This window comes from Diplotaxodon limnothrissa, linkage group LG18 (genome assembly GCF_057381915.1).
Source record: "Diplotaxodon limnothrissa isolate DT_005_m linkage group LG18, D_limnothrissa_male_GT1.1, whole genome shotgun sequence".
NCBI classification, from domain to species: Eukaryota; Metazoa; Chordata; class Actinopteri; order Cichliformes; family Cichlidae; genus Diplotaxodon; species Diplotaxodon limnothrissa.
This window is the reverse complement of record NC_140613.1, coordinates 19,082,092-19,100,887: the sequence shown is the minus strand read 5'-3', so window position 1 is coordinate 19,100,887 and position 18,796 is coordinate 19,082,092. Positions and strand designations below refer to the sequence as shown.

The 18,796-nt window shown below is 41.8% G+C and overlaps 1 protein-coding gene and 1 non-coding gene across 2 annotated transcripts; both read right to left on the bottom strand.

Annotated features, from left to right (window-relative positions):
- Window positions 1-1,219: 1,219 nt before the first annotated feature.
- amotl2b (angiomotin like 2b) lies at window positions 1,220-8,749 on the bottom strand. The gene is made up of 11 exons (XM_085378059.1): window positions 8,553-8,749; window positions 7,348-8,121; window positions 6,726-6,894; window positions 5,146-5,290; window positions 4,957-5,046; window positions 4,006-4,301; window positions 3,742-3,917; window positions 3,512-3,613; window positions 3,192-3,388; window positions 2,944-3,075; window positions 1,220-2,535 (listed from the first exon to the last, which is right to left on the bottom strand). Exons 2-11 carry the CDS (start codon window positions 8,031-8,033, stop codon window positions 2,450-2,452), a joined length of 2,079 nt encoding a protein of 692 aa, XP_085234185.1. The 5' UTR covers window positions 8,034-8,121; window positions 8,553-8,749; the 3' UTR covers window positions 1,220-2,449.
- A 9,270-nt stretch (window positions 8,750-18,019) lies between these two features.
- trnal-uaa (transfer RNA leucine (anticodon UAA)) lies at window positions 18,020-18,102 on the bottom strand. Its single transcript has one exon. It is a non-coding gene; the product is annotated as a tRNA-Leu (tRNA).
- Window positions 18,103-18,796: the final 694 nt, after the last annotated feature.

The following is an 18,796-nucleotide window of genomic DNA, read 5'->3' as shown; positions in this document are numbered from 1 at the left end:
AAACTGCAAAACTAAATGATTTTGGGGGGTTTAACTATCCTTCAACTTTAAATGGGCAACTTGTGGACTTGTTTTTCAAAGCTGGCAGCAAAGTTGCTCCAACCCTCTCTGTGAACTCAAAACAGTCCTTTAAGGCTATCTAATGTTTCTTATTGTAATCTCACACTGACTCAGGGATGCTGAGATCAGGGCTCTGTGTGGGTCATGCCATTTGTTACACGATTCCTTGCTCTTCTCATCTCTGAAGATAGCGCTGGCTTTGGCTGTGTGCATCAAGCTGCAGAATGAATTCAGGACCAAAGAGATGCTTCTGTCATTGTATTTCCCGATGAAGGCAGATATAAAAGAAAGAACCTTGAGCTCTCATGTGCACGAAACCTTTGAACAGTATTCTGTATGTGAAAGCGAAGTAGGAACCACTCAGGATCACCAGGTGAATAAAGCAGGCATCTACTAGAACTGTGGTGATGTGTTTTAGTTTTAACAAACCAAACCATGCAGGGTGACCGCTGAAACATATGAAAGGACACTGATGACACCATAACATTCATTGTCCTTGTCGCTGTCACTCTCATTGTTCTGGCGCACTGTGAAAACCCAATGTCTGAGCTCCCGCCGCCCCAAACTGGTACAAGTCGATACTTGTGGCTCGTTTGAGCGGGTCTGTGTGTGTTCACATATGTGCGTGACCTATTTGGAAATAGACACCATATAACAGACCTCTCCTTTCTCTCATCTTCATGTCCAGTGGCCTGTCCTGAAATAGCTCATAAACACTTCTGGGCGTGAGGTATAGCTGAGGCATTGAAAGCGTGCAGGAATGTGATGCACGTTAGCAAAGGTGCACAAGAATTTTCAAATGACATTAGCAGCTAATCTGGGAGAAACCTGCCTTTGTCATGTATAAGGTTACGCGTCCTAATGAGAATGTAATCTATGCCAAGCATGCTCTCCGTGGCAAGAGGAGAACAAGAGAGCTGGCCACCCGAGAAAGTTGAACCCAAAAGAATGCAGCTCTGGTATTCATTAATGAAGAGCACTCTTCTCTGCGATGGAACGACGGTGCAGGAATGAGGAGATGGCGTAACAACGGAGAGGAGACTCATCAGAAAACAGAAAAGCGCTAACGGAGCTACCTCGGTATTTATCGTTCAGCCAATAAATGAAATGATAAACAAGTCAGACAGCTGGTAAATTATATTAGAATATTTTATTGCTTTATGAAATGTTGCATCAATTCAACTGTATTAAACCTTCATATTGTTTCGAGTTCACAGAAATGTCTGTTTGAAGTCAACACTCGGTTGGTTGTGTACAGCTTGACAAGACCGTGATTGTCGGCACATAACTTACAACAAACATACATACATAAAACTCTTTGGCGTCCCGCTCAAAGCACTATCGTATCTAAAATAACAAACATCTGTAGAAAATATATAATAACAATAATAATAATAATAATTAACCTGTTTGTTAGTTCAAAGCTCACAGTAAACAAAAAGAAAAACAACAACACAGCATTTTCAACTTTTGCCCCTAAATGGCGACCAAACCAGCTGGATCACCACATCAGGGCAAACACTCTCAAACTGTAACCACACATGCAAACATACTATGAGAAAAAAAAAAGATAAAGAGCATGAGAAACAAAGAGAAGATGAAACACCGTGATGCTGCATCCTCCCAAAATTGCAAGCTTGCAACACCAGGTCTGTGTCAGTATATGCATTTATATATTATACAGCTCCCTGTTCATGCACCTCTGAAGCTCTGTAGAACCAGCTACCCGAGACTCAAGACGTGCGAAGAGCAGGAGCGCTAAAATCAGCAGTGTTATCAGCTTAAATTAATTAATAACGGGGAGTCTTACGTAAAGATAATATCTATCTGATCGGAATTAAATTCACTTTTTTTTGTTCATTTGTTTTAAACTTCAAGAGAAGGGGTGGATCATAAAGATAACCTCTTACTAAATGTTTATCTAGAAGAGCTTGAGGCTTAAGTTAATATTTGGGGAATGTGGAAACCAGATAAGATAAATATGTAGCTTTTTAATTCATTGGTTTGGGAAGAGAAATAATAGGGATTATACAGGGTGGGAAAGCAGCATTTATATTTATATATATTTATTTATAAATATTTTGGCATACACTCTCTGAGAACACGTTGCCATGTTAGAATCCAAAATACTGTCCAAGTACCTCAGAAGATTCATCTTTTCTCACTCCACCAGGCAGACTGCCTGCAGCTGTCCAGCCGAGTGAGAGAAAGTGAGTCGGAGCACAGCTCTGTCTCTAAAATGTGAAAACAGTCCTTTTTTTTCCTCCTTTCTTTTGGTAACATTCCTGCCTCCAGTATTTAGTTCCAGTCTTGCACCTCTTCACAGATACTCAGAAATAGCTTCTTTTTTCTTTTCCGCATCCCCATTCAAAATCTCCCTCTCAGTTCTTTAAATGAAGATTTCCACTGCCTCCGAATCCAGCTCATCCAGGCCCCTGAAGGGGTTTAATAGCAACTTCTTAGGCGCTGCCTTGACTGGAGAAAAAGAAAACAAACAAAGAAGACATGGATAATTATTTAAGTGTTTTAAGGCTAAGACCAGCAGAAAGAAAAGTCCTTGATGCATTTCAGTTAGCTGTGGCTAAAGGTTAACAGACGTTTTCCACAGTCAAACAGGCCACTCTACTGAGCGTGCTCAGTCAACAAAACTACATTATTTCCTAACTGTGCACATTCCACAGGGCCCACATTATGAACCATGGCCTACACACATGGTATCTGACTGGTTGGTTATTCCACAGCATGGTTAATCAATATGCACTTCATGAAGTCGAGGCCAAAAATGCCTTTTATGTGTACAGCTGTACTGGGGTATAACTTTGTGCAGGATTGCTGCTTTTTTTGGCTTACTGACCCATCGTTCATACATGATAAGGTGCTTACCACTGTTGAGCTTAGTTGTACTGGCTGCCTCTTTGGTTTTGGTTCCCTCCGCCTGCCTTTCTAGCGTCCCAGGTTCAGACTGAGGAGAGAGCTGACGACTGGGCAAAGTCTGATCATCTGAAAGACTCTTACCTACGAGAAAGCGTCACAGAAGATGTCAGCATGTGCACCTTTTTATTTCAAACCTTTCAGCGGTAGACAAAAATGTATGTCTTTGGATCAAAAAATGGCAAATTTGTGCTCCTCACCTCGTGTCTTAGTGTTGCTCTTTGTGGGGCTGATGGAGGGAGTGGAGGAGGCAGATCGGAGGGTTGCCCCCGCTGCATTCAGGAGGTTTTCAGGTGGACTTTGCTCGTCCTTTCGACCCTGGTCCTGGTGCAGCCGCTGGTTGAGGATTTTGATCACGGCATCTTTTTCCAAAATCTGAGCATAAAGGGCACGGATCCTGATGCAGAGCAGAAAAAACATGTCAGAAAGCTGGTAACCAAACAGTGGATGAAAAAAAAGAGGCAAATCCTGAAGGCTTGTTTGAAATCAAAAAGGGGGTTGATAAATAGTAGGTATGCACCTGTTCTCCATCTCCTGGTTCCTGTGGTCGGCGACTGGCAGGTCCTCGTTGAAGCTGTTGTTGGAGGAGTGGCAGGGCGAGTGGTTAATGATTGTGGTGTCCCTGGAACAGAAAAAGAACATTTCCTGGGTTCAATTCAAGCTTGAATGAGCTAAACTGAGCATTTGTACACATGAATTCCCAGCATTCATCAGAAGGAGAATGAGACACCAAGCTACATCCGTCTTTACCTCTGGGCAGCGGCAGTGGCAGCCACCTCCATGGCAAACTGCCTCATGGTGCTCTCTTCCAGATACTTCTGCTCCCAGCGCACCACGTCGGCTTCAAGGGCAAGGATTCGCTCCTCACGCTCCCGCAGGCGCTCTTGGAGTGAGTTCATGGTCATTCCAGGGGGCTGTGACTGCCTCTGTGATAAAGAGATAAAGTATTTGAGATAGATCCTAAAAAACAAACAAAAAACTGCCGTCATATATGACCAAGAACAAAGGCTCTACCTGTTGTGCCCTCAGACTCCTCAGCTCCTGCTCTAGTCGTGTCCTCAGCCTCATCTCCAGGCTCTCCCTCTTCTCACAGGTGGACTGGAGCTGAGCCAGCGCGCTCTGAAGCCTCTCCACCTTTTCTACATACGCCCTCTTCCTCCTCAGCTCCTCCTCGAGCTGGCGACCTCGTCCTCGAGCCGCCTCCAGGGCCTCCTCGAGTCGTTTGGCCCTGAGGTTCTGCTCCTCAGCTGCGGCTCGCAGCCGCTGCAGCTCCCTCTCCATGCGCTCCCGCTCGACATTCTGCTCCTCATCTGAATCAAAAGAAAAAGTAAACACGGTCAGATGAAGAGCATTACAGGATTAGAGTCAAAGTGTGTTGGACAGAATGGAAGTGAAAGTTTTTTTTCCAAACTTTTCTCAAGTCTTTTCTGAAAAAGTACGGAAAGCTAATCCGCAATTATCCCTCCTAAAACCGAATAAGTATCCGAGTTTTTACATGGTGGCCAGTGTTCTTCATTTAGTGAAGCACTCCCGGAATGCTGAGAGCAGGAAGGGGGAGAAATCTGCCCTATCCCTTTGACCCACATAGCACAGAGAATTCCTCATCAAGGCCATGCAAACACCACAACCCCGCTTGAAAATCAAACTCACACACAGGTGGTGGTGAAGGAGGTGGTGGTGGTGGTGGGCGGACTTCATTTCTACCACTTGCACTGCTGCTCTGTGATTTAGAAGGGCTTCATTTCCTTTTGCAAGGAGGTGCATGGATTGAATTCCCTATTATGAAGCCTTCTTACCAAATAAGCTGAAGTTATGTAAGTGAAATTCCTGCATGAAACGATGCCCTTAGCAACAGAAGGGGGCCCATGGTACGCTACAATCCAGTCCAATCAAGCATGCCAATTCTAGAGGATGAAAAGGAGGAGGAGTGGAGAGGAAACTAGCCCAACGAAACGACATACTTACTTTGTTCAAGCAGCTTTGCCATGATGTTCTGGTTATGGTCGGCTGCCTTGACTTCTTTTGCAACATGGGTCCTAGCATTTTCCAGGTTTTCTGTGATGCAGCAAAGTGTAATCAATTAGAGTAATTTAAAAAAAAACCTTGGACCTGCTGAAGCTGGTGTCACTGAATACTGCAGTTTGGTGTCAGTACCTCTAAGGTCTCTGTTGAAATCCTGCAGCCTCCTGGCTTCAGCCACAAGCCTCCTCCTCAGTGTCTGTTCCAAGTTCTCTCTCTTATTGCTGGCCTCCCTCAGTGTCTCATAGGCCTCTGAAATACGCTGGATCTCCTGCTCCAACTGCAATGGAAGGGCGAGGGGGAGGGGGAAGATATAGGAGGGTTGGAAAAGAGGAAGAAAGGAGAAGAGAAGGAATTTTGGGTTAACCTACTTGACATGCTGAAGAGGAGCTGGAATGTTGATTCATGCTGTTATAGCACACAGATACATATATGGGTTCACATGAATGTATGTGAATAAAGCACACTCTGTGTGTGTGTGAACATGTGTGTGGTGTAATACTGAGAAGGAATTTAAGCCCGCACCACTCCCTTTGCGACTGATTTATATCTACATTCCTGAGGGCTGATAGCTTCAGTTCCAGGTGTGTGAGCACACAGGAGCATGCACACACACACACACACACACACACACACACACACACACACACACACACACACACACACACACACACACACACACACACACACACACACACACACACACACACACACACACACACACACACACAGAACTGGGAAGGCTGCCAGCGGAGGGAAGGTGTGCATGCCTGTGCCTGGCTTGCGGAAAACGGCAAAGAGACACCCACCATTACGGCAGTCACACAGGCATGTTTACCCAGGGCTGCGGCCTGACGGAGAAAACTTTCCAACCCTGGCAATTATCATTCTTTAAGGTTGAGACAAGGCAAGGGCCATGTGACATAACTCCAGCAGAGAGCAAAAGGGATTTTTTTAAAGCATAAATTGGCTGAGATATCAAATGTCACCGAAATGGTTTCTAGCACGTTGAACGAGTAAATATCTCGTTTTAGGAGCCGGTTTGGTCTGACACTCAGTCACAAAAAGCAAAAACATGGCTGTAAACGTAGCACTGTTTTAAAAGGGAGAACATGGAAAAAGTGGTGCTGGGTACGAAAACAAAAAAGACCTTTCACTTTTTAAGGGCAGCCCGCCACTTGACTGCTGTAGACCCCCACCCAAGCACTCATTAAAAGTGTGGGGGTCGAAACCCAACTGGCTGCTGTGTGACAAGCCCCAGATTAGACTGAAAATCTATGGTCTCCGCACGCGCACACACATACACGCACACTTTTTGACCTCCACTAGGTTAGCTACACAATGAAAGGAGTGTGTAAACACAGTAGCAGGCTGTGACCTCTGTTTGTGTCTCTGTGGTGTGGAAGGAAGCAGCTGCTGATCTCATCTGTCTGCCCTGATGAGGGAGTGTGCCTGGGGTTGGATATCAGGGAAGCAACTGTTAACTGGGCTTGTGTTTCATAGACAGGTGGCTCAGATGGAGGGTGTTGTCTGGATGCTCTCCAAATTCCTTTGGGATTTTCATGACTTAATGGTGTGGTAATCCTTTCCTTTGAGTTGAATGTATTTAAAAATTAAAGATATTGAGAGAAACCTTTTTTTTAAGTACTTGTAAAATATTCTAGTTTATCTCAATTGTGGACCAGTGAGAAATGAAGCTTTTCTGTTCTTCTCACCTTTTGAATACGGCCGCTCTTCTCCCTGTGAGCCTCCAGTTCTTGTCTCAGCCTCTCGTTCTCCATCAGCAGCAGCTCCACCTGGTTGGGCTCCTCCAAGCCAGCAGGTGGCAGGCTGTTGAATGTGCCGTAGCAGGGGGGTTCTGCTGGCTGACCAGACTGGACATACCTAAGAGATACCCGCATACATTAGAGGACACTCTAGCTGAATCACACTTATACCGTAATAGAATATAAATATGAGAAAGAGCTTTTTTATATAGCATGACATCTAACGTATCACTGTGTATGAATTTATACACAGGCAGGCCAGCCGGCTCCAGTAAAGAACCTAAAAACCTGTATGTGGAACGTACTCAAACTATCCTAGGCAACGCAAGTATGCAAAACTCTCCTTTAGCAGCATGCCAAACATTACAAATACCTACAGGGCTGGACTTGTTCTCCGGTGCGGATTTCAAAGAGGAAATATGAATAAGTATTCAGACTGCGGTGTGACTCACACTAAAAGTATGTGTTTACGCATGTGAAACACAATGGTGCCACTGGGCGGGCTCTTGTGAGAAAATTTACACCGTAGTGCATGATGTAATGTTAAAGTTGCTTAAACTCCATCTGGTACCTGTGCTGCTGAGGCTGCACTGGCTCCTGGACCTGGTGAGGGATAAATCCTTGGCCCTGGATGGGGGCTGAGTACTCTGGGGGTGGGTTGCATTTGTCCATGTTTGGCCCCAGGCCCTGGTAGCATTGTGGGCTGTAGTAAGGAAGCTCAGGGTAGCTGTGAGAGGTCATCTTTATGGCTTCTGCTTTAGCCGCTGCGTCTTTCCTCTCCAGAGATATCTGCATGTGATGCTCGCTGAGAGACCGCACATGGCTGCACTTTAGCGCCATCAGATCAGCCTCTTCGTGGAAGACCCCTTCATGCAGAAGCTTTCCCTCATGGAGCTGCCAAGCCATGTACTGAGACTGAGCCTTGGCTTGCTCATAGGTTGGCAGCTTCTCCCCATGCAGCTGGTAGCCACTTTCTGAGTGATGGTAGTCTCCCTGGTGCTCCTGGCCCTGCGGTTCCTGCCTCGCAGAGAGCTGAGGGTAGAGAGGATCCTCCTGGGTGAGACTCTCCAAAGAAGATTGTGGGCTACTGCTCATGTCGCCCCCACTGCTGGGTCCACTGTTGCTTCCACTGCCTCCCCGCAGGGCCTGCTGCTGGATGGCTAATAAGGTACGGGTATCTGTGGGGTTTCCGTAGCGGAGCTGCTCCTGGATGAGCCGATGCAGGACTTTGCCAGACGACTCCTCGGTGGACAACATACTGCTTTGTGAACTTAGTGATTATCTCTTTGAATCAGTTGACTTTTTCCTCAGTGAAAATATAAAAAAAAAAAAAACAGCTGTGAACCTGGAACAAAGGGGCGAGAGAGTAAAGTAGGATCAGTCTGAGGTGGCAGTGAGGTCAGACGGTAATAAAGCTGAGGCAGGCTTTCACAATAACAGCAACACTTTAAACACAAAGTTATTAAATGTGTTTATTTATTAGAAAACAGTGTGACAATGAGTCTAGGTTACCAACAGCGACAAAGTGGAGATGTGGACATATTTTATCACTGCAGGCAAAAAGTGCATGCGCCAAAACTTCCACTCTCACGGTGGAGCAAAAGCGCACAAAACCACCACGTAAAACACTCCACAGCTCGACTTTCCTCTTTAATACATTGTAAGTAACTTTAAATTAAAACACAATTCCCAAAGATTCAACGAGAAGTTTTACTGTAGCGACTCTGGCGCTCAGGAGAAAACAGAAAGAAAGGGGGGAAAAGACGCTCTTCTTACCAGCTCACGCTCTCATCATAACCCAACGTTATCCTCGACTTCGAAGTAAAAATAGTTCCACTATTGGCATCAGCTTTTTTTTTTAAGTTAAACGTGTCTCATTTCCCCCCTTGAACGTGTTGCCGCGATCCTCTCTTGCTGTGAAATGATTGTGGAGAGAGCAAGCGGCGATAATAAGTAACCGAGGAGGGACTGAGGTCGGAATGCCAGGAATGCAAAACGCGAGGTCCCTCGGGGATCAAAAGCGTAAAAACCACACGGGAGGAGGGAGGAGGGAAGCTGCAGTGCGCTTTATTATTACCAACGAGGAAAGGAAGAGAAGTATAGGAAAGGAATGAGCATTTTGTTTCACTAAACTGTGAGTTACTTGATAAACAGCAGCAGTTATGAAGTGATAAACTCCTTCAGTGATGCAAAAGTATGCGAATCATTCACTTTAGTTCAATTAAAAACATACTGCACTGCATGTACTGCACCATTAACAGCATGCATAATTAACGCACATACTCAGAAGGCCACCTGAACGTATAGAAATCTATAATTATAATAATTTTATGTTTCTTGTAATCGTTGGTGATGCATGTGCAACTCTGCTTCTGAAAACAGCTGGGATGGTCTATTTAAAATAGTAAAAAGAAATCATTTGAATTGTTTAAATTGAGACTTGTTATTGCTTTTTATGTTAAATTTGTTGTCAAGCTGAATTTGATGCCAGTAGCACTTCAGAGTATGCATGTATGTTTGCCACTTTATTATATCACCTAATTATTTAACAGCACCTTTTAAGCATTCAGGAATTCCACAGAGCTCTAGTTTTGAAAATGAACTGTAACCACTCTGACTTGATTACATTTTTATTTTTTTCACTTCATAATATGCCAGATGTTCTCAATGGGTGTCAGACCCAGATTCCTGTCAGGCCAGGCTGTTTTATTAGGGAGCCATGTTGGAAAACATCCTCAGTGTCATTTGGCATTGTTTTGCTGAAATAAGCAAGGCCTGAAGACATCATCTGAGTGGAAGCACAAAAGCTATATGAACTTCATGAGTTACACCTTGATAGCATGTGATCGAACCCTTGCTTGCGGTGAGAGCTGCTTTAATTCTACGTGGCACAGATTCAACAAGGTGCTGGAAACATTCCTGAGATATTTTGGTCCATGTTGATGCACATTTGATGTGAATCTCGGGTTCCAATGAATCCCAAACGATTGAGATCTACTGATTGTGGAGGCCATTTGAGTACAGTGAAGTCACTGTCATGTTCAAGAAACACGTTTGCGATGATTTGAGCTTTGTGACATGGTGCACTGTGCTGCTGGAAGAGGTCATCAGTAGATGGGCACCCAGTGTGGTCTTCTGCTGCTGTAGCCCATCTACTTTAAGGTTTGCTGTGCTGTGAGTTCAGAGATGCTCTTCTACATATCTTGGTTGTAAGCTAATGATTGTTTGAATCACTGTTTTACCTGTTGGGTCAACAAGGCATTTTCACGCAGAGACGTGCTGCTCACTGGATATGTTCTCTTTTTCAGACCATTCCGTGTAAACCTTAGAGATGGTTGTGGGGGGAAATCCCAGTAGATCACTAGTTCCTGAAATACTCAGACCAGCCAACAGCCATGCCAGGCTCAAAGTTTTTATTTAAGCGAGACACCGTGGTGGTGGTGCAGTGGTTACCATTGTTGCTGCAATCACTGCACAAAGGTCCTGGGTTCTGATCCAGCCTGGGCCTTTCTGTGTGATGTTTGCATGTGGGCTTACTCTGTATACTGCACAGTTCAAAGATGTGCATAAGGTTAGGTTAACTGGCAACTATAGGTGTCTGTCTCTATGTGTTAGGTCTGTGACAGATTGGTAACCTGTCCATGATAAGCACCACTTTTCTCCCTGTGACAGCCCCAACCTTGAACCTGAGCTGGATAGTCAGAAGGAAATGGATGGCTGTTCAGTTCTAACATCTGAAACTTTGTGAGTTTTCTATGTTAAATTAAATTTTGGTTTCAAATGTGTTTATCTGCTTTTGACACGCGTCCCAACTGAAAAATAAATGTAGTGGTGGGGGGAGAAAGTGCTTCATCAATCTTAAATAAAAAATGCTCATCGAGGGGTCATTTGGAGGTTTGCTGTGTAAACACTGTGCATTTGCAAAAAAAAAAAGAAAAAATAGCAGTTAATTTTTATTAATTCCTTTGCATAATTCTTGTTGGAAATTTGTAAAAGGCCTGCTGTCAAAATAAAGCTTTACCTTGAGTTTTTATTATTAACACACTGACTTTCCTACTTCTACTTTAACTTTTTACTAGACCAAAGCGTAGCTTATTGCAACTGCTTCACATGAATAATAACTAGAGCTATTTATGAAATCTTTGTGTAAAAATGAAATAGTCTAAGACATTGCACTGTGAAATACAATGAAATCTCCTAAAATTGGTCTCCTGAAAACCTTTTATGTGTGCCTGTGTGGTACATGTGTGGGATAGACAGCCCCACTACTGCAAACATAATGACTCGTTGTACCCAACATCGTGCAAGCAAAAGCCTGGAGGATGCCATGCAGTGGCACAGCTTTACAGTCCAAATCTGAACATTACCACTAAGACAGGCCTGAGAAAGCTGGGATAGACCTGACCACGATACAAATTTAAAATGTGTCTGTTACAGGCCTGGAGCATCCATGTTTGTTTCCTTAAAGGGATACGCGTTCCGCCTCGAGGGAGAAAGCAAATCTTTATGGCAAGCTTTATTTCTGTCAGAGCCAAAAGACAAGCCTGAGCTACTATTTATTACCTGCTAGGGCCTAACGGCTGCTATATTGAGGACTTTAGACATGACTCTGGCTTTTATTATGGGGCCTTTAAATAGCAGACATTTTAGTCATAACAGGCGATTCATATCTCCAAGCAGCAGGCGCAGAGTGCAACAGATGCTATCCTGCCTCTCTATAGTCCATATTTTCCCACCAAAATCCCCATCAAAAAGAAAAAACAATTGCAAACTGCGAGTGAATTGATGAAGAAATCTGTGCAATCATAGCACAACAGTCATGAGTAATTTACTGTCGACCAGTGTGTGGCCACTGACCTCAGGCAAATGATCTAATTAGACCTAAAAATCTATAGGTTGGATGAGTTTCTATTGATGGTCTTTGTCCTACCTCCTTAATTAAACACACACATTGCCTCATGCTGTGGACATGAGCATACATATTGGTAAAGAAGAAAAAAGAAAGAACACGCAGACATTGTGTCTCTGTGGGCGGCACTCACATGGAGCCAACTGGTCAGCAAAGTGCAACATGTTAGCATTTCCACCTTCAGATCCACACTGTGAAGCAGCATAGTCTCCACCTATTTAAAAGCCCGCTCAAGTCATTTAACACCACCTCACTACTTCCTCTGCTCCCTCCCTGTGTGTCAGCATGTGTGTGTCTGCTGGTGGACAACGCCTCTGGTCATTTTGTCCCCTATTGTAGCACACTTCCTGTGAACTTGCTGAGGAATGTGAGGCTGACCCTTTGACAATTATGGACGTTTTCAAAAAGTCATTACAGGAGATGAACATCTAAAGTGGCCTGCCACAAAAATTCCTCAGTGTCTGTCTGCCTGTAGGCGCTGAAACCCCGAACCAGACGAAACTTATATTTCATGAGTTATTCCTTGTTTGTGAAAAGAAGAGTGGCACTGAAGACTATCCGAGAACACCCAGTAAAATGAAACACAATTGTGTTGTTGCTATTTACAGTAAACTCATATTCCTCTTGTGGTTTTCGTGGAAACATGAGCACAAATGAGGCAACAGTGAGACTAGTCAAACTACCAGTTGCACAAATGAAACAGTCTGAGTCTAAATTTACTCATCTTAGGCATGTGTTAAAGAGAGTATAAAAATCTCTTTGTGAAAAGGAGAGCAGCAGGAAGGCAAACCTCTGTGGGGGAGTCCTTAAAGGTACACACCTTTATTTTTGCTGGATAATCTAATTGCTTCATGAGCTTTTCTAAAAAGAGATAAATAAAATAAATAAATTCAAAGATTTAAACAATGTTAAAGTAAAATAAACACTGAAGAAATGATGGAAAAGCAGATCTTATAACAGAACAGTATATAGTAGTGTATTTACTTATTATAGTAACAATTTGACGCTATTTAACAGACAATTCAACCTTCAATTCATTATTTATACAGTATTAAGTCACAACAATTGCCTCCATGTTTTTTATAACATAAGGTAAAGACCCTACAGTAAAGAAACTACAACAATCACACAATTTCTATGAGCAAGAACAATGGGAAGGGAAAAACCTCCCTTTTAACAGGAAAAAGCTTTTGACAGCGGCAGGCACAGGGAGAGGCAGCCATCTACCATGACAGGTTTGGGGTGAAGAGAAAGATGGGACCAAATTAAAACTATGATGGGACAGACAGAGATAGTTTAATAATGGCTAATGATTAAATACAGTAGTGGTGTATAAACACAGAGTGAAAATTGATCAGTGAAGAAGAAACATTCAGTGGATCAAGAAACAACTTAGCATTACGAATGCATTAGACATTCAGCATCACTGATGAATGAAAGCAGTCCTACATGTTTGCTTCATATGCACATATAAAGGGCACATCCTATTTAAATCTAACTCCAAGATTCCTCAGAGTGTTACTCAAGGCCAAGGTAATGCCATCTAAAGTAGATATCTGTTTAGACACAATGTTTTTAAGATTTTTAGGAACAAGTACAATAACTTCAGTTTTATCTGAATTTGGAAGCATGAACCTAAAGGTCATCTAGGTCTTTATGGCTTAATTCATTTCTGCAGTTTAGCTAATTTATTTGTATCATCTGACTTTAGGGATAAACTTGGGTATCATCTGCATAGAAATGTAAATTTATGCAATGTTTTCTAATAGTGTTGCCTAAGAGAGGCATGTGTATTGAAACTGTGAAACTCAATGAGTAAGTTTTGCATGTGAATTTTCATTTACATAAACAAATTGGAGTCTACTAAATAGATATGGTTTAAACCAGCGGTCCTTTTTTGCGCCATAGACCGGTTTATGTTTGACAATATTTTCATGGACCAGCCTTTAAGGTTTCGTGGATAAATACAACAAAATAAAACCAGTACTGGTACCACAATAAAGAAGTTTTATTCATTACACATGGGAAAAGACCCAGGGAAACTGAGTTAACGATAAAAACGATAAAAAATAAATAAATAGATAACGATGAAAAATGATAAAAACCCTGAAAACTATACATTTCACACCCGATCCTCAACTCTCGTGGCCCAGTACCAAACGACTCACAGACCCGTACCGGTCCGTGGCTTGGGGGTTGGAGACCGCTGGTTTAAACCACTGCAATGCAGATCTTTTCAATGGTGTGATCTAATCTTTAAATTGAATATTGTGGTTACCAGTCACTAGTGCTGCACTGAGGTCTAGCAGGACAAGCACAGAGATGAGTCCACAGTCAGAGGCATTGGCAAGTTCATTCATACCCTTCAGTAATGCTGTTTCTGTGCAGCGATGAGCTCTGACTCCTGACTGAAGCTCTTGAAATAAATCATTCCTCTGCAGATGATCAGGTAACTGTATGACAGCTTCTCTTTAAAGATTTTTTTAAATCAAGAGAAGGTTAGAAATAAGTCTCTAATTAACTGGCAACCGAATCAAGTCATGACTTTGTAACTACGGTCTAGTTACTGCCACCTCAAAAGCTTGTCGTGCATAGCATGTTATTAAATATAGGTTGATTATATTAGAAATTGAAACCTTAATTAATGGTAAAAATACTTTAAGTAAATACCAATAGGTATAGTGGTTAAAATTGCTGTGGGAAACACTTAAAATGTGGGTGAGGAGACAAAGACAGGTTAAAATGTTATTTGTAAAGAATTTCACAAGTTCATAGCTAGTTAAGGTCAAAGAAGCTCTGACTGTTTGTCAGCCTGGCTACAGTGCTGAAAATAACTCTGGGCTTGTTCCTGTTTGAAAGTTCAGTTTGCTTCTCAAAACACTGTCAGTTTTGAAATTGTCATGGATACAATGAGTTTGCCACTCATGTAAACTTGCATAGCTTGGATTTTCTGTTTCCTGTTTTTTATCAAGCATGTCCAAACTTCCTAAACAGCAGTAAGCACATCCTGCTCTGATGTATGACCCAGAAACTCATTTTAAAAAGACTTAATTAGCATGTGTTTGTGTTTTTGAAAGACTGCTGTGCAAAAATCTTGAGCCACAGATCATTTTCTACTTTCTGCTAGGAAAATGGAAACTAGATGCAGCAGAAAATAATGAATCAGGTTGTTAATTACATAATTTTGTATCTTTTGTATGCTTTTCCATTAATGCATGGTAACAGAATTTGTCTAAGAGAGCTTAAAACATACAAAAGGCAAAAATGGCAATTCTCACAAGCTTAACAGCTAATACTTGTTAAGGCCAACTTTATTCTTCACTGGAGCCTGAACTCTCTTAGCCAAACTTTCTTTAATTTCTGTAAGTATTCTTCAGGAATAGTTCTCCAGGTTTCTTGAAGGATATTCAAAGCTAATGTTGAGGTTCAAAATAGCTACGCTCCAGGCTCTGGGGAAGCCAATCCCCATGTGATAGTGTTCTGTTGTGTGTTTTTATTTGTTTGTTTGCTTTTTAAAAAAAAAAAAAAAATCCAGTTATGCATTTACTTCATTAGCAACATGTTTGGGATCATTGTCATGATGAAAAATTAAGATACCGATCAGATGCTTTCCAGGTGGTATTGCATGGTGGAACAACATTATGGTACTTTTCTTTTTACAAGAACCCCAAGGATCATGTGGCTTTTTTTGTTTGTGTGCAGGATTCAGTGGTCTGCAACGTCCCAGGCTGCTTGCACTGTAACACTATAAAACTTTGTTCAAAGTACTGTTAATTTACCTAACTTGATGGCTATAAACCCAAGAAATTCTGGTATTAGTATGCCATTAAAGATGATGAGTTATATGTTGAGATAAATGCGGTGGATACCACACTGACTTGAACTTTTCAACCATCCTAATAACTGACTTCAGACTTCTATAAAACATTGTGAAATAAAACAGACAAAAAAAAGTCAGAGCTGATGTTTCTCATACTTTATTGAGCTGTGTGCACAGGTTAAATATCAGGAAGGGTTAGAAATCCCGTTTTATTTAGATAGTTATGCTAAAACACTTCCACGTGGTACACTCTGAACACTGTCATTACTTGAGTAGTAACTGGACAGAATAGTGCTGTCCCAAGTGAAACTGAGCACATGCCACAAGCAGCAGTCACAATATTTGACCATTGTTGCTCTAGCTACCATGATATTTCCAAACACTTATGGATTGTAAGAGTGTGTGACCACTCACATTAATGTTTTATACATTGAAAACAGTTTAATGTGCATAAAAACTAAACAAAAACACAATACAAGTGATATTGACTCCTAAAATCTGTTACTATTTGCCAGCTAGCATTGCTAATGGCAGCATAACACCTTGTGCTAGCTTGTTGCTAGCTCAAGATAAGGGTGATAAGTGTACAGTGTACAGTGTTACTGCTTGCATGTTATGACTACCCCACAGAGATACTTGTAGTACACGGCATGTAGCTGCACTTGCCAGTCTGAACACAATTACAGTACGCACTCAAAATAGAAAGTGTAAATATGGAAGTTTGTAATTTGAGATGCACCAAATGGTTCAGACTGTCAAGAAGAAAAAAATCCACCTTGTCAACAGTTTGTGTGATAAGAGGTGGGATTAAACCTTCTCATTTGTTGTGACTCATCCCAGTTCTCACCTCCGAATGAAAACCACTTTCTCCAATGTCTGAGCAACAGCAGACCGCAGTGGGATTATTTTCTTTAACTAATCTTATACTGAGGTAATCTTTTAATCTAGATATAATCACTTGATTAACTGAAAATGGAAATCACCATTGGTGATGGTCCTATGGCTCTTTAAGCACATCAAGAACCTAAGTAGACAAATTAATCCTGCAAAAAGCTATAGCTAACAGGCATGAAATGGTCTTTATCACATTCTATTTAAAGACTTTTTTATCTGCTTTATTCTAAACTGCAGTTGGAGGTCATTTTAAAAGACATTTTATCGAATGAAGTTGTCATAGTTTTAAAAAGAGGCCATATCAACACAGACAGAGAGATTAGTGTTGTAGTTTATCTGAAGCCTGTGCAACAAGATGCTTGACTCTATGTCTATCTCTGCATCATTATCACTTTCTTTTTGTTCCCTCAAGCATATTCATATCTTTGGACTCAGATCATATAAGTCTTTGATGGCTGTATCAGGCAGACAGAGAGTTTAAAGGACTGGATAAGACAGGATGCATGTTGCACTGTTAGATTCGTGGGAAAGAATAAGACGGAATAGCTGACAAGGTCACCTGATATGTCAGGATTGGTGGGGAATGTAAGCGATAGTGTTGGAGTGGCATGGCTTCCTGATTCACACATTACACAAGAGACAAAAAGAAGGTGTGCTGCATTCAAGTAGCATCCTGTTCTCAGGAAAGTGCTGATGATAAGTTTCCCAGTTTTTGTATGTCGCAACACCTCAAATTCCAATGTTAGGAGTTTAGTTTACTGATGAAATTATGTCGAAGTAAACAGGCAAGCAACATATAACATCATTCCTGTTTGACACCTGTTTAGATTGATAGTAGAGATAATAAAAACTGGTTGCCTATCTGTTTAAAGGGAAGAAGCTCAGCATGTTGCTGCAAGTTGGATGGCACTGAAGGGAATTTCCAGGCATTTATAGCAAACAGACTACATATATGAATCACTGGGGATACAGTATGAAGAGATGTCAAAACAGATGTGTAGTGCAGCCATATCTGGCACAGTGCTTGCTAAAATAAATCAGGTAGATGGTCCAAAATCATAAATAAATAGTTCCAAATTTAGGAAAAATTCAGGAAGAAGATAGATAACACTCTGATATGCATCTAACCCATTTACTGGTATCCTGATTTAGTCTCCAGAGAAATGGCCTGTATTTTGATGCTTCCAGTGTATCGAGCAGATATCTGGGTCAAGACTTTTTGTACGCCATCGTTCATCATTTAATTTCAGTGAAATTACAAAAGGCTAATAAACAGTTAAATTGCTGTCAGACAAGCTAACACAGAGAGACAGACGACCGTTTGCACTCACATTCACACCTATAGCCAATCTAGAGTCACCAATTAACCTAACCCCACTAACTGCATATTTTTGGAGTGTGGGAGGAAGCCAGATTACACAGTGAGAACATTCAAACTCCCCACAGGAAGTCCTCGGTCTGGTGGTGAATTTGAACTTTGGACTTTCTTTCTGTGAGGAAACACCACCGCAACACTGTGGTTCTGAATTAAATGCAGAAAAGCAGCACCGAAGTAAGAGGTGATAATGGAGCAAAAGCACCCTTACACAGATGAAACTCATTCAAAGATTGGTTACATTCTACCAGGAGTGGGGTTTGAACCCACGAGGACTGTTGTCCATTGGATCTTAAGTCCAACGCCTTAACCACTCGGCCACCCTGATGGATAGCTTGCTGCTCATGTACAATTATTATATACACGGCCTGCAATACCAGCACACCCGACGCTACAAACGTCAAGGCTCAAACTGTGGAACGTGTACGATCTTACACTTTTTGTATCTTGGGACTATTATTGATTCAAGATTGAATTTTGACTCAAACTGTGTCAAAATTCAGTATGCAGTATTCAGTATGCAGTATGCAGAGAGGGTTATCAGTGTTTGTTGTGCTTGCAGAAACTGCCCTCCTTTTACATTAAAAAGGTAATTATGACACTGTTTTATAGATGTTGTATTGAATCAGTTTTATCTTTTTCTTTGGTGTCATTGTGCAGCAGTCTATCTTAAAAGGACAGGAACAAACTGATGTAAACTGCGACCTGGTCAGGGAAGCTGATTAGTAAATCGCAGCTTAACCTAGAATCTCTGTATATCAGATTCTTGAAGTAGATGGCCAACTTCATCTTAAACAATGGCTCACACCCCTTGTTTGGGGAATTTAAGTTTCCCTTCGCTCTGCACAGAGGTTTGCAGTGTTACAAAAACACAACTTAGTCCCAGCTGCTATTGTTCATCTGAATAATTTATAGCAAGTTGTGCTCACATCTATTCCATTTATTTATGTATTTTGAATGGAAATCTGTTTATTTATTTTAGCATTTTAAGCTTGCTATAAATGCTATAACTGCCTCCAACT